The 24,021-nt window shown below is 44.9% G+C and overlaps 1 protein-coding gene across 1 annotated transcript in view; it reads left to right on the top strand.

Moving 5' to 3' along the window:
• LOC147463781 (hexokinase-1-like) overlaps positions 1–18,338 on the top strand; it is a 35,529-nt gene extending 17,191 nt beyond the window's left edge. Inside the window, exons 8-9 of the mRNA XM_086490881.1 lie at positions 17,222–17,303; positions 17,400–18,338. Of these exons, the coding sequence (XP_086347007.1) occupies positions 17,222–17,303; positions 17,400–17,762 (445 nt within the window). The 3' untranslated portion in view covers positions 17,763–18,338. The remainder of the gene's footprint in view (positions 1–17,221; positions 17,304–17,399) is intronic.
• The last annotated feature ends 5,683 nt before the right edge of the window (positions 18,339–24,021 follow it).

The raw sequence follows: 24,021 nt of genomic DNA, 5'->3' as shown, positions 1-24,021 counted from the left end.
GACAGACTGACGCCACAGGCAGTGGTAGTTCGACTGGCACCCGGATGGGATGTTGCCATTACACCAAGCATTGGCAAACTTCATTTGCAATGACAGGGGTGTTCAGGGCACGTGAGTGACGTTCTACTCAGGATCCCTTGGTACCACAAGAACTACGCCGTGGTTGACTACCGGGCCGAGAAAGCGACTTTGATAAATGAAGGTCTCAGAGAATTGTACTTGATGAACTTCAATTTCTTTACTCATTCTTTTGGGAGAGAACTGAACGATGGATAAAGGTTGAATATGTTTTGACCTGATCAGAAGAACGCCAAGATTTTTCTCCACACTCATGCCGATTGCTTTTTAGAGGGCCTGAAGATCAGACCATTGACCTGATGCCTGGAAGCACGCCACCGAACCGGCCACCTTATTGTGTGAGCCGAGTACAGAATGAAAAGATTATGAACCCAATGAAAGACCTCTTGGAAAAGGGTCTTGTCCAGCATAGTACTTCACCGTATTGCTCTCCACTTTTGTTGGATTTGAAAAAAGACGGATCTTGGAGAATGTGCATTGATTATAGAGCTCTCAACAAAATCACCATCAAGAACAGATTTCCGATTCCTAGGATCGATGATATACTCGACAGGTTACAGGGATCCTCGTGCTTTAGCAGGATTGATTTGAAGAGTGGATATCATCAGATCTGAATCGCGACAGGAGACGTCTACAAGACAGCCTTCCGGACTACTTTTGGATTATTTGAGTTTTTGGTGATGCCTTTTGGCTTAACCAATGCTCCTGCGACATTTAACCGGATGATGGACGGGATTTTTCGAGAGTACAGGCTATTTGTTGGCACTTTCTTTGATGATATCATTATTTCTCCAAGAATAAGGCAGAACACAGAGATCATCTGCATCAGAGACTTTTTGGGACACTTTGTCTCAGCAGCAGGAGTGCACGTGGATTCGGCCAAGATAGAGACTACATCCTGAAAGAGGAGATACTACAAATTTTTTGCGGAAGGATGCTAGATGAATAGTGAACAACACATCAAGGCACTCTCGTGTAATGAGAGAGTCCATACCGGGAGCGAAGCCCCACACCTCGAAAGGAGATGTCTTGCTAACCTTCAAGCGGGCTCTTTTGACAAGAGAGTCACTAATCACATCATGCATACTGCCTGGAGCAAACAATATGACAAAACGCTGACCCTTCACTTGACCATAACACTTAATGAGAGACTCATCAATGGGAGAATCATGAGATGGGTCACACTCGTGTTCTCATTTATGGCATTAACAGAGGATGTTGGTTTTGTGGGTTCTTTAGGATCGTTAGATTCAATCTTAGGACATGTTTTCTTTATATGACCCTTGATGTGACAATGATAACATCGACCTTCGTTAGAATAAATGCCTTGTTCTTTTGACGTGATATGTCCTCATAAAATTTCTTGTGCTGCTTTTTCATATGGAGTGAGCTTAGGTTTAGCAATTGTGTTAGCTTTACCCTTAGATTCATTGTGTGATTTCTTTTATGAGAGACTAGAGGAAGATTGGTTAGAAGAGTTACCATTCTTACCGGTCTTACCGTTTCGAGGGTTTTGAGAAGTCTGAGAGGTACTTTGAGACGACTTGTTCTCCTTGGGATTTCCCTTATTGTGCTTCATCTCTTGTGCAAGAGCAATCGCTTTCTTGAGTTCTTGAGGTTCTTCTTTAGCTTGCAATCTGTGTTAGAGAAGGATCTTCCTTATCCGAGCTCTTCTCTTTCCCACGGGCGCACCCCTTGGCGGCCTTGCGCTCACACCAAATAGCGGGCTGAATCTGCAAACGCGGCTAATCTGACCGTGCCGCGAGGATCTGTTGCGGAAAGTTAAGATCTTCGAGGTTTGGGGGCTGCGGTACGGAGTTTGACTGTTGAAAATTGAAAACGCTACTTTCTGTCGCCGGGAATCTGCAAAACGCTGATGTAGATGTGCAATTGCAAAAATGCTAGGCTGATCTATGGTTTGCAAAAACGCTAGGGCTGATCTGATGAAAAATGCTAGGCTAACTGTTGGGAACTGGTAACGCCATGCTGATCTGCAATCTGCAAAACGCTGGGGCTGATCTACAATTGCTGAAACGCTAGGCTTCCTTATGGCTGAAAACGCTAGGGATCTGCTGGTCCAACCGAGAAGGTGCTTGTGAGTTGGACTCCTGTTGCCTCTTCTGCCAGAAAGTGCTAGCGCTAGTTTTCTTATATATATCCTTAGCCAATTTGCCCTACCCAGTTTCCCAACAAAGTCACTTAATAATAATAAGTGAAAAATGGCTAAAATAGGGAAAATGGGTTCTATGCATTGTAAAATGCTCCTGATGGGTACTGACTGTAATCTGATGATCATGCTGTGTGCAACCAGAGAAAATGCAACTACTCTAAGTGCCTGGACATACACGGCCTGCGAACACTCACGAAGGTGCTAGAACACTTCCTAAGCTGAACTGAACCCTTGTCATGAAGTAGCTTGTCCACGTGCACATCTAACCATCATGAAGTAGCTTGTCCACATGCACATGGGTTAGATGTGCACGTGACAAAGGAAGCTTAATCCATCTTGATGCTTAATCGCCTCGAGGTAAAGCTTCCTAGGAAACTTCTTGCGGGGAAGCTTAACCGCCCTTGGTGCTTAGCTGCTTTAAGTGGAAACTTCCTGCAGGGAAGCTTGATTGCCTTGGTCCTTAGCCGCCTAAAGGGGAAACTTCCCAAGAAATGTAACAGGCATGGACACTCCAAGCGAGAAATCAATAGCAACATAGGAACATAAATCTCAAAATTACTGAACTTTAATATATATATATATATATATATATATATATATAAGAGAGAGAGAGAGAGAGAGAGAAGAGAGAGAGAGAGAGAGAGAGAGAGAGAGAGAGAGAGATTACATGGCATTATGCGCCTCCTCAGTGGTTCCTCCTCCACTCATCATACAGACCACCATGAGATTATTCTAGTCGAGTTGTCACTATAGTGGCTCTTAACCTTACATTCAGCTTGTACACCCCACGTGATAGGCTGTTTTGGCATCCGCTGGGGATTATCTTGTACTCAGTAATAATACAGCCCTGATTTTTTCAAAAAAAAAAAGAAAGAGAGAGAGAGAGAGAGAGAGAGAGAGAGAGAGAGAGAGAGAGAGAGAGAGAGAGAGAGAGAGAGAGAGAGAGAGAGAGAGAGAGTCGACACTGCTTGGCGGAGTTCCGTGCCGAGAGGTATTCACCCCAAAGTCTGGCGCCTCTTTCCGTATTTCTTTATCTTTAATCATTGCAAAGTACAACTCTGGAGGGACCTTTGCTCTCAGACTCTGCGCCGAGATGCCCTGCAGAGCAAGGCCCCAAGGGTTCTTATAAACTGTACAAGGGATGCCCAAAGCAGAGCTGTGACCAGGAGGTGTATTTTTTCTGTTGCCTTCTTTAAATATGTACTACATATTTTTATTTATTTTCTTTTGACTTGTTTTCCCCGGAACCCTTGAAAAGGTGCAAATGGACATTGCATGGCAAGTGTGAAACGGCTGCGGCCGAAGGGGTTTCTCACATGGGGAGTCTAGGTCGGTCAGTCTGGCATTGGTCGGGCAAGTTAGCACTGAATTCTGATGAGTATGGAAGCCTGTGTGCCCCAAATGACATTTGGGCACCCGAAAAGTCACAACTTTATAAGTAAGTGGGAACTAGAGAATTAACTCAAAGGGGTAAATTGGACACTTGGCAGAAGGAGAGCAACCTGCAGGACACCTCAGCAAGAGGAGGCGCCCAAATGAGGGTGGGGGCTGATTTGACCTTCACAAGTGACCTACAGTGTGTGTGTGAGTAGTGGGCGCAGGTCTACAGCTTTAATGGAAAGCTTGCCTTCTCCTCTGTCTCATGGAGCGCGGTGATTTGCTCTTGTGCATCTCTCTCTCCCCTCTTTGGCACATATGGTAATGCCCCACTAGTTGAGCTACTCAGATGAATATGTGCAGTTCTTGGGGTTTATGCGCTTTTGCCAAGGCAAGAGCCTTCTGAACAGGAGCCGGATTAGCTAATTGCTAATTTCCCACAAGTACGCACAATTCCATCGCGAAAGATTGCGAGTTTGGAGAGTTTTCTCCGGTGAAAACTAGTCCAATTCATAGGGGAACTGTCCCATTGCGTGTGAGAGCCCTTGGGACATGCGTAGGCGTGTTCGCTCTGCTAAAAACGATCGGAAATAGAGAATTACAGCTTGCTGTGTTTTTCCTGCAGGTTTAGGGTTTCGCACCTAAACTGCAAGGCTAGGGGAGCTCCGTGAAAGCCTTGGGAGGGTTTTGGGCACCCAACAACAGAAAAACAGAGAATTACAGCATGCTGAAATTCTGTTACAGCTCACGAGAAAGCTTCTGAATTGTGAGGGAATCCGTCTTAGACAGATGTTTTTGCTCTACAGGGATTCTGGTGCCGTTATGCTGCCGAAATCAGGTCGAAAACCTGCATTTTCAGCCCTCGCCATGTTTGGACAGCTTTGTGACAGTTAGGCCTAAGTGTACGGATCGTCAACTGTTAATTGAATAAAGTAATACCGAAAGGGGCTCCAATTTTGGGGCCTACTGGGTGTCGGTCTCATGTGCACAGTACAACTTGCCACATCAGCCAGCCAACCGCAATTTACGGGCCTGCCGTACAGCATGCCATGTCATTGTAATTCACGAAATTGCCACGTCAGCAACTTTGCTTTAACCTCTTTGCGTCCCCATGGGCCCCATTGGAGGGAACCCCCATAGGTTGGGACAACTTATAGTCATTTTTATCTGCCATGGCAATTGTCCGAGTGGTCATGCCACGTTATCACTTTGTGACATATCCCCCTCTTGAAAGAACTATAATTGTCCTCGATTACGCTTGCAAAATCAGACATAAACCATAAACCAGTTCAGTAGACACTGACTCTAAGTATTGACGCACTAGACGACACAAATCCAACACTTGCACAAAGACGACAGTCACTGAACATCTACATCACATTCAAATCAAATCACATAAAGTCCATCGAGATCTCGAGCCATGATCTCTCGGCAACGTGTTTAGCAATCGCATCGAGATCCACACCGGATCTCACTAATGTCGGATTGGGAACCAATTGCTTTTGAGTTTAAGCTTTTGGGGCTCTGCTTTTGGCATCCCTTTTAAGCTCGGTCGCTCGGTCGGTCAGTGTGCCTCTGGTGTGAGGCGACGAGCTCTCCTGTGGTAGTAGCTCCTCCGGGTGTCCAATGTCTACTCTAAAGAAGTCTGTGATCCGTCTCTGAGACTAGCTAGCCTCTCCCCTCATGAGGCTCTCTCTGTGTCTGCGCAACTCGAGCAAAAATAGACCCAAGCATCTCTGATCTTCGTACCGCATGACTCTGGAGAGTGGTCCGAAGCCCTCTTTGAACAAGCAGTGGAAGTCGCCACGTATCTCGTAGTAGACGGGGCAGTGGCATGTGTAGTGCAGCTCTGTCTCAGGCTCCATGTCACACAGGAAGCATGTCCTGGCCTTTGCTGGTTCTTGGCTTTATCTCCCAGTCTCTATCCGCAGCTGGTGTAAAGACGTGCCTATCTGGTCAATAGCACATCGTATCCCATGAGACAAATGGGTGTCCATGTATCTGGGCCTCGTCACAAAACCGTCCTCCGTAAGCTGGAGAAGATGCTCTCTGTAGAAAGCCATCTTCGTGCCCAGCTCGTGTGCTGGCCGTATCCATGTCCTCCTGGTGTCTAGCCGAGTCAGGTCCTGGCGGATGAGCCTGGTGATCTCGGACTGTGCATCCAGTGAGTACTGGAAGGGGGGCAGTCTGTCTATGCTGGACCCATGCGCCTGAAACCATGATGTCATCTCCCCATACCAGCATGCTGTATCTCCCTGCGTGGCTAACTGTCGAGAGGACTCAAGTGCAAGGCGGGCATATCCGTCTCCGAGAAGTCCCCACATGCGGTGTATGAAAGAGACAGATCTGGTGAGCACCTCAACCACTAGTGGGGAGGCAGCTAGCTCTGCTCGGATAATGGCATGTGGTATTGACACCTTGGCTCTAATGAGCCCCGAGATCATAGAGACTAGAGGCGTCTCCATGTCCCCCATCCATCAGTGCGACGTGTCCTCCCGTGATGGTCCAATGAAGGTCCCCAAATATCAGTGTCCTCCCGTGATGGTCCAATGAAGGTCCCCAAATCTCAGCTCCATAGAGCAATGCAGAAGCCACCAAAGTGTGAAAGAGTCAGAGCGTCGTCTGAGGCTCTTGAAACTGAACATGTGAATACATCCTCTCCAATGTACCCAATGCTGCATGGGCTCTGGTCAATGTAGTCTCTTCTGCTCTCCTCAATGAAAATGCTGGTCCACTAAAAACCACTCCAAGGTAAGTGTAAGCATATGTATAGTCCTGGCCATATGTGAATGCGGGCGCTGACCTCCTGATCCACTTTGGGGTGGTATTAAATACCATGACCTTGGTTTTACCAAGGTTGACAGACAAACCACTTTCATGGACAAACCTATGCAAAGCATCCAAGTGACGTTGCATCCCCTCCGGAGAGTCGGAGATCAACACAATATCATCATCATATAACAATAGTGGATCCATGTCCTTGCCAGCTGTGCACCTCTATCAACATCTCTCTCAATGTAGTCAGAACCCTCATCCACATACATACCAAATAGAGTAGGAGAGAGCGGGCAACCCGGCTTCACCCCAATAGTGGAGTGAACCGCTGTAGTTAGGCCCTCTGAGGTGCATACATGCCCCACTACTGACCTACATACTGCCATGACCCCCAAATGAGCTCTGTGGGTACTCCCATCTCCTCTAATCTGCGCATCAATCTAGCTCTGGGTACTATGTCAAACGCGTTGCGGAAGTCCACAAAGCTACAAAAGATCCGTCTCCTATGTGATCTTCCCTCCTCAATGATGGCTCTTGAGTGTCAAGATACGGTCAAGAGTAGAAAAACCTCTCCTAAACCCTGCCTGCCCGGCTGTGCGTATCCCCTCCCTCTCTCCCCATCTACACAACTGCTGCTCAAGAATGGTGTGTACAATCGTGCCAATGTGTGTCCGATCATGATAGTGCGATAATTCCCAGGCTCCATAGGGTCTCTTGACTTGAAGATAGGTACAATAGTAGATAGGCTCCAAGTATCAGGCAAGCCCTCACGCATGGCATGGTTAAACATAACTGCCAGGAGCTTTGCTAGTAGATCTCTGGCATGCACGAAGTGCTCAGCCACTAAGCCTTCATGATCATATGCTCTCCTTGTCCTCATCCTGTCAATGGCCTTCCTCACCATCTCAGCGGTGAAAAAAGCACATGTGTGGGGTGTAACCGGCCCGTAGGGCGGTAGGCGTTGGCTTTCACCCGAAATTCTTTACTTTAGACACACACACAGAGCACTTTGCAAAGGAGACCTGTAACGGGAATTAACACTTAATCACACACACGGCTCGGAAGCTAGAATGCTCCGAGCAGACGCCGACAACCTGTAGGCCCCAAAATTGGCGCCCCTTTCGGTATTTCTTTATTCCTTAGGAGGGTAAAGTACAAAGAAGAGTCCTGGGAATCCTTTGACTGTATCCCACTAGATACCGCCTGTTTGGCCAAATTTCGGCAGCATAACAGCCCCTAAACTTGCGCGAAACCAATTCCCCTGCTGGAACTCGCTTCTACTGGCGTATACCCTCTGATTCCTGCCCAAAAACAGTAAATTCAGCACGCTGTATTTACTGGTTTTTGCCCTGTTTTCAGCCCCAAACAGTCCCCTAACTGTCCTCTGCCAGTGGGGCACGATTCCCAAAGGTTCTGGCATCCGTATGGCTGAAAAACAGTAAAATTACAGCGCATACACACCGCTGATTTTGCACTTGTATGGTGAGGTTATGACCCTCACCAGTGCCTGCTATGGAGTAGCAGCTAGCTACCCCTGTTCCTGCTCAAGGAGGCTCTTGCCTCAGCACAAAAGCATGAACCCACACAGCTGTACATCAGTCAAATGAGGAGCCCTCTTGTGGGGCATCACATAACTGCACGTAGGGGAGAGAGAGAGCAGTGTGTAGTGTGCAAGGCATCACTCCTAGCACCACACTGTACATGAGAGGGAAAGGAAGCACTCCATAGCTCTTAACCTGTGACAGTTTGCAAAAAGAGCCTCTCCCAGCTTAAAATTCAGCGCCCTTTCTTCCTTGTGAGGCAAGTGCACAGAAATGTGCCACTTGGCGCATTTACAAGCATTTTCCCGTGCGCATTTACAAGCATTTTCCCGTTTCGGGTTCGCCGCTTAAAAATATTCCAACCGACGCCTTAGTTGACTTCGCGGTAGAGTTCTAAAATGTTTCCCTAGTCATACCGGAGGTAATGACGCGAACACATTTGACGGCCCAAAATAGCAGTTTCTTAAATTTTAGGAGATGCTTCCGTTGGGCTCCCACTGGTCATCTGACCATCTATCCTCATTGGGACCGCATCCAAAAGTGCAATGTGGCCCAACTGTCGGATACTTTCTGTTGGTGATCCCACCTTGACTTTATGCCTTTATTGAGTTCACTTCCTAGTATCCACCAAGTTGCTAAGTGCGACGGGGGGACCTATATGATCTTGCTCTGAGCCTAGACATCCTCTTACCATACGAATTCCAGTGCCGACCACTTCCCGTCTGCGGGTGAAACTACCGTTCACATTGGCCATACAATGTCCGACCGTTTGCTACTTCAAAAAGAGGGTCTCAAAACAAATAAAATAAACCCCATTGGAAAGAAACCAACAACCAAGGTTAGCAGTTGCCACATCTTTGTGACATGGTTAATAACTGCCACGTCCTCGTGACAGGGGGCATGGATCGGGGGGGTCGGAAAGGGGCGGCTGTCAAGGAACTGTGTACAGAGATGACGCGTACTGGCCCCAGGCCTTTGTAGAGGTAATGGCACGGGGGGGGGGGGGGGGGGGGGGGGGGGGGGGCTCATGAAAGAGCCGCCATGCCTCACGTGAGTGCTGACTCAAGAATAGCTGGTATAGATCCTGCTCTAGGCGAGCCAAAAATGCCTTCTTCTTCCGCTGCACTAGGCGTCCGAAGTCAATCTGTGACTGTCTGTGAGTGATGTTCCCCAAAAGTACCTCCCTCTGAAGTCTAGCTCTAGTCTCGCGGCATTCCTCATCATACCAGCTGTTCTGAGGCATGCTCCCAGAACGGCGTCTCTGCTCAGGTTGGGTGTGTGGGTATGCCTTTGCTGCTGCATCATGTAACGTCTGTGTTAGTATAGTAGTAAGCTCCTGCAAAGGTTGCCCTTGCTCTTCTGTACACAGGCGTCTGTAGATCCCATCTATGTAGATATAGAGTCCGTCTCCCGCATGAAGGTGTAGCGAGTAGGGGCTGCTGCCTGTGGCGTGTGTGCTACACTAAATTGGAAAGAGATGGTCAGCGACACAAGAGCATGATCCACTGCCACACCAACAAGTCGGGGTCCAACCATGAGATCCTGGATACTAGAGATGAGACTCGGTTGTGCCATGACATAATCCACTGTGCTAGCTCCATGTCTGTGTGGAAAGAATGCAAAACCCCTTGCAGCGGGAAATCTCTGTAGGCCATTCAAGATGACCAATCCATGTGCAGTCCCCATGTCTATCAAGTGTCGTCCATACTCAGTATGTTCCCCAGCCTGTGATAGTTTGGATAGGCCCGCTCTGCAACAACCAACTTTCTCAGCATCTCCTCTGAAGTATCATAAAAAACTGTCTGATGATGGGCAGTCGTAGCATTGAAGTCCCCTCGAATGATGATGTCACTATCTCTAGAGAACTCCCAGATGTCATCATCCAAAATAGTAAAGGGGGATTGTCCTCTGGGTGGTGCATACACTGACGTACTCGAGGGGAAGTAGCAAATAGCAATGTAAAGATATCTGCCCGTCTCTGCTCTCAATCTCACCCACATGTACCTAGCTTGCTCATCCCTGCGAGCTATATGTATCAATGGCTGCAAATCCTCCCTGAATAACACTGCCACTCCTCCTGAGCCCCGCCCTCTGTGCTCTGATCGTGTCTCTTGTCTACAGGCGGTCTCGACTCTCCCATCTGTATCCGCTAATGTGAGGCATAGACTGCCCAGGGGCGTGATGTGTCTCAGAGTAGAAGATAATGTCTCTCCCACTAAAACTTTCCTCAAAAGCACCCACATCAAGACGCATAGATCTATTACAATTCCAGTAGCAACTTTGAGTGTGGTCCCATAGGTCTCACACCGTCATGTGGAGCGTCGCTCCAATATCACCACTCTTCCATCTCGGTAAAAAGCAATCTTACCTTTTTCCCTTGCCGCTCTAATCTCTGGCATTACCTCCTGCATATGAGCTATCTGTGAGAGGGTAAGGTCATCCCCTAGAAAGATGGCCGTTTTCTTAAGAGTTGGTCTCTTCTTCAAAAAGTCCTTCCCTTCCATGGAGGAAAAATGAAGGATGAGTGCCCTTTCTTTCGAGGTTTCCCCCTTGCTCTCATTTTTCTTGTTGCCCACTCTCCAAGCTCTTGAGTGCATCGGCTCATGAACCCCCATCAAAGCCATGAGTTCTTTTACCTCTTCGTCCACATTATCTTTGTCTTTAAGGCCGCAAATTCTCACATGTAGAGAGCGCACACGCCTTCTTTGCTCCTCTTCTAGTGTCAGGTTAATTATGGTGGGTGTAGACGTTGTTTGCTTGCTTTTCCCTTTCTTGGCAATCCATTTCTCGGCCTCATCTGCTGTAATAACGTCCACCCAAGAGGTCGTCATTTCTTTGTGCTTCTCTTCCCCCTCTTTGATGGCTCGCACTTGCTCTTTGATCGTGTTGAGCTCTTCTATTACTGAAGGTTGCAATTCTCCCTCTTCAAGTGTATTTCGTGATTGTGCTGAGCTCAGCGAGCTCCCTCTTGAGTGACGCAATCTCTTCGTCTTGGGCCGTCACACGATCTTCCTAGGTAGTTATCTTGCTTTCTTGGGCCAACACGCGCTCGTCGAGCATTTTTATTGTGCCCAATAAGTTGCGGTTGATCTTGTTAATGGTTTCGGTCATTTCTTCTTTGCACTTTTAAACTGCATCTTCTAAGGGGTCGGGCTTATCATTTTGTTTCCTCATGCTTGGTCGCCGCAAAAAACGAGAGGGAAATTTGCGATGGTAGTAGGAGACCACACTACACGCATCACACTATGCATACATGTTTTCCCACTTTAAGCATACATGGCATACGTTTTGCATTTCCTGCAATTTCAGCAAATCAAAACAAAGTCCCGCTTTCTGCAATTGCCAATTCTGCAATTTCTGTAAGTTCTAAAATTTCTGTAAATTCTGTAAATTTTTGAATTTTTTTAAATTTTGAATTTTTCTTGCAATTCCTATTTTTCTGCAGGGTTGAGAAATCCGTTTGAAACTCTGTTTTTTGAAAAAAAACCTGCGCGACCGGGGGGGGGGGGGGGGGGTGGCAAGGTGTTGGCGGGCTTCTACCAGACAGCCAACAGCGTGCAGGGGAAACAGCAGCAGCAGCGCGTGAACCAGCAGTCTACACGTCAGGTGCGGCAGAAGAACAGCGCGACAGCAGCAGACTGTCGCGAGGAGATGGCGGCAGCAACAGCCACCAGGGTACGCAGGGGGGAAGGTGGCGCGAGCAGGAGGGACTGACACGAGCAGCACAGAGAGAGAGAGAGAGAGAGAGAGAGAGAGAGAGAGAGAGAGAGAGAGAGACTGCTTGCATGTTGTTTTAAGCCAGCAAGGGGGCACACTCTTTTATTATGCTTACTTATTAAGTGGACAGTCAGTCACTTATTTAAATAAGTGTGAACCTGTTCAAACACCTTAGTGAATACTTCTGAGCTGAAAACTAATGCTTACACAGCACTCTCGAGGCATCCCTGTGTAATAAACTTGAACATTCCAAGCTGAATATCTACAGCAACACACGTGAGAGAAACTGGAAACAACTTACTAGAACTTAAAGTCGAGGGAGAGAGAAGAGGAGAGATGATACGGCACGATGAAGTTCCGCACCTAGACGCAACGGCCCAAAGACTAGCGTTCCTTCTCGATATTTATGGACTTCCGCACCTGCCCAAAGATTAGTGTCCCTTCTGGATATTTCTTTATTCTTATGATTCTCAAAGGATAATGTTGGAGGGTCCTCCTCTCAACGCTCCCATGCAAACTTGAGCAGAAGTGAGGCCCTTGGCACACTTATAAAGGCCCTTGGCCAAACTCAAGAGGAGTTTCGTGAAAAACTGCAGTTCTAAAGGCTGCTGGCTCCCCATGGGCTGTCCGTACACTACTGACATGTTATCATGCCTCCGCAATTTTTGTTGCAAAATGTGGGCGTCCGTACAGCCTGGCACGTCAGCATCGTCTACGCAATATGGGGGTCTTGCTTTATTAGAAAGGTTTTAGGCCCCTCGGCCGGGTTCCATAAGTTCGGATAGGTTAGGTTTGTAAACCTAACACTTTCTGGGCACTCCGCCATAATCTGCAAGTTGGTAAAACTTCTTCTGCTTCTTCCAAAGTGTTTCAGACACCCTCTGTCCGGGCTTTGTCCTATAGACCATGCCATGTCATCACTTTGTGACATACCCCCCTCTTGAAAGAATTGTAATGGCCCTCGATTACGCCTACAAATCAGACATACGACAAAAACTAGTTCAACAGACACTGACTCTTAAGTACGGACGTGCTAGACCACATGCATTCAACACTTACACAAAGACAACAATTATTGGACATTCACATCACTGTCCCCGTTGAGATCGTAGATGAGAATCATGATCATTGTAACTTATATATCAATCACATCCAAGCCGTGCTGATCTTTTCTTGAATGTCTTGATCTACTAAATCTCGTTACTATCACATCCACATCACCCCTCAAGTGACTATAACAAAATGTTGCAGTCATTTCGTCTTGCAGACACGCACTCAAACAATACACACATGAGAGAGCACATATAACATATCTATTTTAGGAATCCCATTTAAAGTACTTCATAATGTCATTTAGCAGAATACTGCAAACCAAGTCATTACGTTAGGAATATCATCCAAAGTAGTAGAATATTGTCAACCACTTAGTATCCCTGAAATCTCAAAGAATCAATGACACTATTCCATCGAGGTAACCTATGACAAAGGAGCGGAGTAACTCCCCTCTTGTGCAGTCCGCACCACACAAGATTCAACATGCTGATTCATTGGTAACTCTTGGAATAGTCGGTGCTAAACCAAAAGCTTCAAAGTAAAGCTCTAGTATCTGTGGAGTATGCCATTGGGAGGGAACTGACAAGACAAACTTTTAGCACTTCAATAATAACTGAACTCAAAGAGATGCACGACACATGAGACACGGAGTGGCGGAGTTCCACCCCAAGAGAGCACCGGCCCCAAACCTTGGTGCCCCTTTTGGTATTTCTTTATATTGCTTCATCTTAGTACAACTGTGGCATCATGTCTCTGCACCTTCGCGCAAAAGCATGCCAGAGAATGAGCCCTTGCCACATATTTAAAGCCCCATTGGCCATGAAAAGCAGTTACAACTGCAAGTCATGTTGATGCTTGTCTGCTGTCTTCTTATGCCGTGCTTGAGAATTCTCCAAAGCCTTCTGCACCTTGGCAAAGGCATTGTCCAGATCTTGTGTTGCTTAGAATAAGTTGAACCTTCTTGAACACTCCATAATCTCAAATGGTGCCTTTCCCGTAGACGTATAAATTGTGTTATTGTAAGCAAACTCCACCAAGGGCAAAATTTTTTCCCACTGAGTCTTCTGATTAGAGATGTATGACTTTAACAAGTCTAAGACCATTGAATTGGCTATCTCCGACTGCGCATCTGTCTGTGGATGAAACGAGGACGAGAATTGAAGTTGTGTGCGTATATTCTTTCAGATTGATCCCAAAAAAAACTCGTGAAGCAGGGATCTCTATGTGATACTATAGATTCAAGTATACCATGTAGTCAAAAAATCTTCGTGACAAACAACTTAGCCAAACGGTCAGCTTTAACTGTCTTTTACCGGAATAAAGTGAGCTTGTTTTTTTAATTGGTCGATGACTGTCCAAATGCCATCATGCCCACTCTGAGTCTTAAGAAGATAAAAAAGAAGTCCATTGCTATACTCTACCAAAATTGGTTATGAATGGGTAAAGGTTGTAGGAGACTAGGTGCCTTGTGTCCTTTTGACACACGAAACAACTGCGAACAAACTCGTTCACATCCTTTTTGAGCTGTGGCCGATAGAAATATTTCTCCAGACCTTTCAAGGTGCTTTCGATGCCTCCATGCCCAACAAAAGCTGGACTATGGCACTGTGTTAAAACCTTGTTCCTCAACCCTTGAGTAACACACAACATTGTCTTTGCATTAAATAAACTTCCTTTAGAGCTTGGCATGGCCTGCAACTGTCTCCCCACTCTGCAAACCGGTCAAAGATGTTTGCAAAGTCTGGATCTGCGGCGTACTAATCGACCATATCCTCAAAGCTCTGATTGTGTATCGTTGTAATAGCCGATATCTGTGGCTTCTGAGACATCGTGTGTGCCACCAAGTTCTTCTTTTCCTTAATGTGGAATGTCTGAAAATGAAACTGTGACAAAATGTTTGGCCATCTTATTTGCTTCTCTGAAAGCTGCTTCTGGGACAAGAAGTATCTTAAACTTTGGTGATTGATGAACATTGTGAAGTCTACTCCACGTAGAAAATGACACCACCGAGTAAGAGCATGTATGATTGTCAATAGCTCCTCTATGCAACCCGCTGTGGTCGCGAGAACATTGTGCTCTTATAAGTTACAACATCGCCCTCTGTACAGCTTGCCGCGTCACGCAATTTTGGGGTTTGCTTTATTAAAAAGGTTTTAGGCCCCTCAGCCTGGTTCCATAAATTGGGATAGGTTAGGTTTTAAACCTAACCCTTTCCGGCCACAGCCATAATGTGCAAGTTGGTAAAACTTCTTCTGCTTCTTCCAAAGTGTTTCAGACACCCTTTGTCCCTTAGGCCATGCCACACCATCACTTTGTGACACCGTGGATGCAACTTCATGCACAGATGCAATGCAGACATGGATTTCCTCCTGGGAAAGCATCTGCTTTCTTAGAAAGCACTAAAAACATCGTGCTTTTATTCAAAGCTTCTCAGGATTTATCTTTATTCATGTGCTTGCATCTTTACCCGTAATTCTTACCCAGTTCGGATTTCCTCCTTAGACCTACGAAATATTTTCTATTCGATGCTCCCGTCCCCCATCTTGTGACGCATCAGAATTATCTGCTACCCGGTCTCTCCCATCAAATTTACGGAACAGATGCTTCGGGATGCTTAATGTCACCCATCATATGACACATCAGAGATGTCCGCTCCTCATGGCTTTTATCAGTTCTTGTAGATCTGCAGTTCCTAACTTACCAGATCAAGTGCACACATTTAAATATCCTCATTTCATTGAATAGAAAGTACTCAAAAAATAAGAAAATACTTAGTTTAGCAATATCCCCTTGGCTTCTAAACAATTTTCCTCAAATGTAGTGCTTGTACATATCCCTCTAGAATCTCGTGATAAGGTGCTAATTCCTTCTTGGTCATCCATTGAGCATCCAAAGTAGGATAATTCTTGAACTTTACCAAATACCCCCGTGTAATCTTTCCATACTTAAGTGGCTGCTCTTGATGATGAATGATTTGCTTCGGTCGGACTATCGCTTCTGTTTCCTCAACCTCAGGGGGTTCGTGAGCAATAGGCTGACTTGGAGGCAGTCCCACACATGGTCGGCGTAAACTAACATGGAAAGCATTATGGATCCTCCAATGAGGCGGTAGCTGTAATCGGAATGTCACATCGTTCACTTGATCAATTATTTTAAACGGCCCACAGTAATGGTTGGAAAGTTTTACCACCTTCCCCTAATGAGTTGGTTGTTTGTGTAGTCTCGCCTTCTCAAACTTGAGTAAGACCAATTGACCGACTGTCAAATCTAAGTTCCTTTTGTTCTTGTCCGTAGCTTTCTTATGTTTTTCCTAAGAGCATAATGTTGCTCTCTTAACTTGCCCATGAACAGTGTCCATATCTCGGACAGACTCATCGGCTGCAAATATCTTATCCTTAGTTAAAAGGATCAGTGGAAGCAAAGGCTTACCATAAAGAATCTCCAAAGGAGCTTTCTCCGTAGATGAATGTACGGTATTGTTATAGGCAAAAACTCAAGAGATAATTACCAAGATGTTTACATTATGCTTTCTATAAAGAGTTGATTCTTCTTTCATCTCATCATTAGTAACATCCAGTTCATTTTCAACTTCCATTAGTCTATACCTCTGCTTGCGTTTCTCTTGATGATTTTAGGTTGTAACGAGTAGGTTGTACCCATTTCAAAAAAAGAAAGCAAGAGTGAATCAGCGAGAATACTGCATCGGCATTGAAAGGAATGAAAATTAGAAAGAGGGGGGCCGGGGGGGGCAAATAGGAGGCGGAGGCAGAGCAAGAAGCCGAGACGGGGACGAAGCAGCAGGAGGCTTGAGGCAGGGACGAAGCAGGAGGGAAAATCTTTATTGTAGGGAATCGAGCAAGATGTGAGCACCTGAAGCAGTTGAGGGACGATGATGGGCAGTGGAGGAGGAGTGTAGAGGGACTCACGATGGCGAGATTCTGCAGTCCAATTGTCTGCAACCCACAATATTTATATATTTTTTAATTATTACCAGCGAAACCTTGTGCAATATGAGATCCTGCCTTGCGGGTCTAGAGTGGTGATTGGAATTCGCAAAGTGTGGAGGGGCAAAGATCAAAAGCGGTCTTTGACTCTTTTATTGAAAGCGGTGGATAGCCTCTCTTAGTGATGGTAAGTGAGAAGAGATGTGGAATCTGGAGCAGAAATGAATAAACATAAAGATGAACCAGTAGGGTAGTAGATGACATAGATAATTGTATTAGAGTAACAGCAACCTGAAAATTAGCAATAACAAGCTCATTTCAGGTATCAGATGAATTGACGTTAAGAAAATGAAAAAACAGTAATATTAGAATTTAAGAGAACAGAGCATGCTAAAAGCCAGCTGTTGAAGGGTACCGTTTTCAGTTGGCTAACTTCTAATCAAATTCTTTCAATAGTCATTTTTACTTGCCAGATTATGAAGGTTCAGATACTGCATCATGCATGCATAGCCCATATGCCTCTCTTTTCTGTACCAAGTATTCAATCAGGTGTTGATTGTCTGCAGAACACCCGATATTTCGACCATGCATCAAGACGAGACAGCAGATTTGCGGGAGGTTGCAAGAATTCTAAAATCTGTCTTGGGGGTAGGTTTATTCCTTTGGCCAAATTTCACTGTATATTTTTTCCTGTGCATATTTGACGTGACAAATTTGGCACGTGATTGTCTTGTTGCCTGGCAGATTGTGAACACACCTCTTAAAGTCAGAAAAATAGTGGTGGAGTTGTGTGACCTCGTTGCTGAACGAGGAGCTCGGCTGGCTTCTGCAGGCATTGTCGGTATACTGAAAAAGATAGGTAGGGATGGAAGTACTACAGGTGGCAGGTTGAAGGGTGACCAAGGAAAAGGAAGGCGAACCATGGTGGCCATGGATGGAGGCCTTTATGAGCATTATCCCAAATTTAGAAAGTACCTTCAAGAAACAGTTGCAAACCTGTTAGGTGAAGAGATGGCCGCAAATGTCACCGTGGAACTGTCAAAAGATGGGTCTGGTATAGGGGCAGCTCTTTTGGCTGCATCTCATTCCCAGTATTTGAATGCGTGAACTATTATTAAGGGTTATTTCAAGGCTGCCTTATGCCCTACTCCAGTTGAAAGTGACAGCTGGCAGCAATTCAATGCAGAGCGGCCATCTGTGCAGCTAAGGAGGGATACCTGACTTGGCTGCCGTCATTATCTCTACCACAATAAAAATGTTCATCTTGCATCGCAGGTATCAACCATCTCAACAAAGTTTCTGGAATCCTAGGTTACTATTAAAGATGGAAATGGTAGAGATAATGTTACGACAGCTCATTATGACTGGTTTGTTTATATTACACTCTCCACCTGAGTCTTTAGCCAGAAGCTGGGGAGAGAAAATAAAGCGGAATTGGTTCCCTGCACTAGCTATATATAGTTACTCCTATATTAAAATGAAAGGTCTTTGTTGGATAAGAGGGCAGGCCATTGCAAGGGTTAAGAGATGCCCAGTGAGATGATGATGTGTCATCAAATCAGCTAACCAGAGGTTTATGCTGCCATGTGATTTGATGATGTGGCATTCAATTGGTTAACCTGAGCTTTATGCTATTGACTTGTATGGTGCAAAGTTCAGATTTATTCATATGCTTGCAACGTCTGCCTCTGCTCTTGTTTATATTTTACATGCATGTGCACTAAAATTTCAGAATAGTCTTGGGCCTTCAGGGAAGAATGAGAAAGTGTTGAAGGTATTCATGCAGTGACTGTATGTAAATGTTTGAAGAGGTTCATTCAAGATGTTGCCACCACTTTCATCAATTATTCTCTGCTGCCGTTGGTCATGCACAGTGCAATGATGGAGCGGGCCACCCACCATGGTTGTCTGCGTTGAAAATCCTACACTGGAATAGTGAGCTCCGAAAGAAAAGTTACATCAATTGCCATGGATTTGAGATTGATCTCCATTAAAGATGCTGCAGGGCAAACAAGTGTGCGGAGTGTACTGTTGAAGGAAATGGTGTGCGCGCATGCCTGCGTTTTTTTTTCAAATTGCTGCATTTGATCATTGCTTTCAGCTTCACATTCATGCAAACTCTCACACCCTTTTCTGGCTTTTTTGCTTTCTAGAAGAAGCCTTGGAGAAGAAAAGAGTTAGGCGTACATTTGATCTTTATTGTTTCCTACACTGATTTCACCTAGCTTTTCATGTGAAAATCTTCTTTTGTCTTAGCTTGTCAATGGGTTCATCTCACATGACGTCCCTTTCATGTTGATTGTATTAGAATGCCAACCCAAACCTTCACCAGTAAGATTCATGTCACGTGTCTTGGGCCTTGTGAAGTGCTACAGTGGATTGTTCCATTGGACCAACCACCACTTCTAATATTTGAAGTTTTTGTCCGGGCAAACATGTACCGTATTGTTAGGCAGATCTTTGTTAGTTTCTTCTTGACTTCTTTCAATGCATCTTTCACATACTAGTATGTGATCTGTGCGTTGTTGCGACCAAGAAGAGGCAATGCCCAATTTTGGTGGCCCTCTTCTCCTCGTCCCTTGCTCAAGGTGAAAACATTCTTTATGCATCCACAATGTAGTACAAAGTATGTTGTCTTTGATGCTTCTTTATCAAATTTGATCATCCTCCACATCTCTAATGTAGTGCTCCATCTAACTATCAATAGTGACATCTTATGTAGGAGGGAGGAGAAGGCATTTAGAAACTCTCAAAAGACAATCCAATGAAGAGCTAGTTTAACGCTTTTCTATATCATTGTTAAAGTTTAAAGCTACAACTTGGAGCTCCTAGCATGACCCAATGCTTAGGGTATATAGATAGGGTGTATAACCACAATAAACTTGGTGTATACACTATAACATTTTGAAGATGCATACAACATGGAGTATGTCAAATGCATTTCACAATCCTTGCCATTGAAGTAGCTAAAAAATGCATTTTTTTGTTATCCTAATGCTAATGTATGAGTAAATCTCTTTGCAAACCCCCCCCCCCCCCCCCCCCCCCCCCCCCCCCCCCACCCCCCCCCCTCTCTCTCTCTCTCTCTCTCTCTCTCTCTCTCTCTCTCACACACACACACACACACACACACACACACACACACACACACACATAAGGGAAAGGGGATGTTCGGACATTACTTTGTTCTTTGAAAAGGAAGACATAGTCTTCCATTGGATTTTTAAAAATTTAAAAACTTGAAGATTCTCAAAGTTATTGATCATAAAGATGCCATTATATTGAACCCCTCGTTTATGTGTTGGGCTAGGTAGTGGATATAGTTGATGTCATAGTGTGCATTGTAGAGGGTCCATTCTATGCCATGGGTATGCTCTTTTTGCCTCTTTGAAAAAAAAATTTAAAAGGATATTCTCTCTCTTACTCACTTGGTTTGAGCAAAGATGACATACAATTTTCCTCTTATTAACACCACACAACAGTCTTTTCTCAATTCTTTCATAATGCTGCATGTCACTAAGATGCAAGCAAAGAGAATCATATTTGCCAAATGGCCCTCACTATGTATTCATAAAAAATGAACAAGAGATTCTTTATCCTACCCATGTTGCACTCAAGCTACAATATGTGCCATAAAAAAGGTTACATCCTTGAACGTAGCTCTTCAAGGACATGCTATAAAAGAAAGCTTCTTGTGCCTTCCAAGAAACAAAAATTTAAAAGAACCGTTCAAGATACACTACAATTTGTATACATACTGACCACTTTGTTCCCTAAGCATGAACTATAACATAGTCAATGCTTCTTGTCTCTACCCTTATTGAGTATGTTGTGTGAACACTGAGTTTCAAGAGAGCACATTATGGACATGAATCTCATTAAAGATATTTTTAGGCTTTAAATAGTACATCACATTGGAAAAGGTGTGGACCAAAGCATTGCCCCTCTTTATTCATCTGACCATGCATATGTTCACTGAGATGCAAGCATAGGAGAGGAGCCCTCACTTTGCATCAACCAGTACCTTGCCTTCCCTATGCAACCTTACATAGCCTGCAATAAGTGTACTCTTGAAACAACATCCTTAATTGGGAGCATACATATTGACGAATGAGTATGCTTCCTCCTGAGGTACACACTATCACAAATATCCAGATGTACCTTGTTGTGTTGGTAAAATAAAGAGAGAGAGAGAGAGAGAGAGAGAGAGAGAGAGAGAGAGAGAGAGAGAGGTATTGTTCGCCATCGCTACACTATCAATTAGGTGTAGATAATGAAGTAGACTTTGCAACCACAATCTGATGGGGTAGTGTGCATAGTAAGCCAATAGCAAGGATCACCAATTACTGGCTGCAGACTGGTATATGAGAGCACATGAAACATGAGAAGCCGCCCACTTTAGACATCCCTCTACTTAGAAATAGTTTTAGTGGCTCTATATGTAGGCACATTTATAGAGTCTCACATAGATGTATACTTTTTCACAAATTATGTAGACCTACTAATTTTGTGCTTGTCAATGGCTCATGAAGAATCTAGAAACACTTGTTCTAATGGGGCCTCCATCACACACATTTGTCCATGTTGGTTGAGAACTTATATATTTTGAATTTAGTTAATGTGCATCTTGTGTGACAAAAGGCACCGAAATTGCTTTGTTCAAGGTATATTTGATGCTCATGTTCAACATGGACCTAAGTGTACTCTAAACCAACCCTAAGGGATCCCTATTAAGGACACCACAATCCACAACTATATCATAAAACAAAGCTGCAAACAACATTATTAGTACTACCATTGGCCATCCAACCCTCGTCCCATGGTCAATAAAGAATTGATAACCATCTAGCAGGAGCGACTAAAAGCTGGACTTCCTCAATCACCATGAATATCTATCTAGCTAGAATCATTACAGTAGTGTAGGGTGGACTTGAGCCACCTTCTCCCAAGGGGCTCCCATGTACTATAGTAGCAAACGACTACATTGTGGCAAGGAATGGTAGACCACAAACTTACACATAACACTTCATGCAAGTATTCCTTCATATCTATACTGCTACAAGTTTCCACCACCCACAATGGTCTATCACTTTTGTTGGCCTCTGCTAAGCCTCTCCTCTACAAACAAATATTTCCTTGCTTAATTTGTTATATGTGTTTCCTGATGACTATGTTGCATGCTGCCCATTGATTGGAGTCTACAATCGTATCTTTCTCTCATGAGAGAGGGATGCAAATAAACATTTTTAATTTTATTTTTGTTTAATTCAAATTTTGTTGTTTCTATTCAAAAATCCTTTTTGCTTTCTCTCTCTTATATTCAATTTTGAAATCTTCATCTCTCTCTCTCTCTCTCTCTCTCTCTCTCTCTCTCTCTCTCTCCAAGTTTGTGCCTATGCAGGTATAGCTATGTTCAGTAGTACAAGGAAATGATGCATAAGAAGTCTTAAGCGTAGGATTGAGGCCTCACTCCCTAATCTCCTTGTGAAGAAATACGTCCTCTACGGAATCCTTCTCCATTAATTGGTCATGCAATTCACTCATGATTGAGGAATAATTAACAAAGAGCAACGGTGGCATGAGCCATTGTAGCTCGTGTTTCCTATTGCTGGGTTGGAAGCCTCCTTTGCCTCATCCACACATACCACATTGCCCTTGACCTTCGTCCATCTTGCATTGACAATTCTACTTGTGGGTCTTGAATCACATGTGGCCTCCCTCTCTCTAGATGGTGTGCCCTCTTATGATCATTTTTTTTGCACAATGTCACCTGAATCAGCTTCAAAGGGTTCCCTCTGATGACACACCTCCTTCTCCAAGTTCTAGTATGGAGTTGCACGTTGTTGAGCTTTGTAATTTGGACCTGCACCTCCGTGGCTCCCTTGCACGGAAGCTCACAGCTCTTGTCCTCAGCCTCAACTACACCAATATTGTGTCATAGCTTGCGAATGAAGCTTCTCTCTCTCTCTCTCTCTCTCTCTCTCTCTCTCTCTCTCTCTCAGCTAATCAAAAAATTTAGCTCAAGAATAGAATACGCAGACTAATTGAGCTAGAAAACATTCAAGATTTTTCACTGAGAATGACCTTGTGGTTAATAGGGGGTTTCAGAAGAAAGCCTTTTTGGAGCTTCTCTCTCTGCAAGAAAAATCAACCCACAAGCCACACTCGATGGCCACATGGCAGCCTGAGATGGATGGACATTGGACACAGTAGAGGTTCTGAATGAACTGAGAGAACCGTCGGAGATTGATGTAGTAGTTCTGCAAGAGATCACTATGTCCAGCGCTGACTGCGTAAAAATCATCACTCTATCGTAAAAGCATGAGCCGCCAGATGCAAAATTTCTCCAATGGTAAGATTTACACAGTAGACCTGATTTCGAGGCAAGCCAGTGTAAAGCTATCAAAGCCCAGCAGAGAAACTGTGTAGTCGATCGCAATGCGCTGATCGTTCAAGATGGTTTCCAAATGACAACGAAGAAGCCTGCGCCGATACCAAGGCAACATAGTTAAAATCCCACCCCTCTCTCTCTCTGTCTCTCTCTCTCTCTCTCTCTCTCGGGCCAGATCACGTCAGAGCTCGGAGCAGAGGAAAGCGAGATGGCAATGGTAGAGGGCCCAGGGTAATCGAGATGCAGCAGACACATACTCCCATCAATAGCAGGCGAAGGAGAAGAAGTAAGGGCATGCTCCCATTAGCAGCAGATAAATCGTGCAGAGTATGAAGAAGGTGAGCGCCGAGGTCACCCCTTGGCACTCACCCATCTTTAATGCGGGTGGAGTAATGGGATCAACGGTCCGGGTTGAGGGCGGGATCTCGAGGCGCACTAAACACGGCCACACAAAAAGCTAGGCGCATCGGAATTTGAACCAATGACTTGCAGCTCGGGTATAGGGTCATATAGGCTAACCACTTCACCCGCATGCGCATCATGTATGCATAGTCGTTTTTATGACTTCATATTGTGAAGTGACATGCATTCCCCAGATTGTCCAGGTTTAGTTTTTTATTTGACTCTTGCGGCTGCGATCTCCCCGACTTTCGTGCTTGAACTTCCCCGCCTTTGATCCCATTACCCCCCCCCCCCCCCCCCCCCCCCCCCCGTAAATATAGGTGTTACTTAGTGTTGAGGGAGGTCACCAATGTGCATTTACATGATGGAATTCTCTTTGTCCGTGCAATGCTTCTATACGTGGAGGCCTTCTCCTTCACTCCAAAAAGTTGAAAACTAGAAAAAGGTTCAGAGCTCTCCTTGCTCAAAATTTTAAAGCTCCATTATATATATATATATATATAGAGAGAGAGAGAGAGAGAGAGAGAGAGAGAGAGAGAGAGAGAGGGAGGATTTTTGGGAGTGAAGTGAGAG

The sequence above is a fragment of the Adiantum capillus-veneris genome, chromosome 2 (genome assembly GCF_014529385.1).
Source record: "Adiantum capillus-veneris isolate H3 chromosome 2, ASM1452938v2, whole genome shotgun sequence".
Classification (NCBI taxonomy): Eukaryota; Viridiplantae; Streptophyta; class Polypodiopsida; order Polypodiales; family Pteridaceae; genus Adiantum; species Adiantum capillus-veneris.
This window is presented reverse-complemented; position numbering and strand designations above follow the sequence as displayed.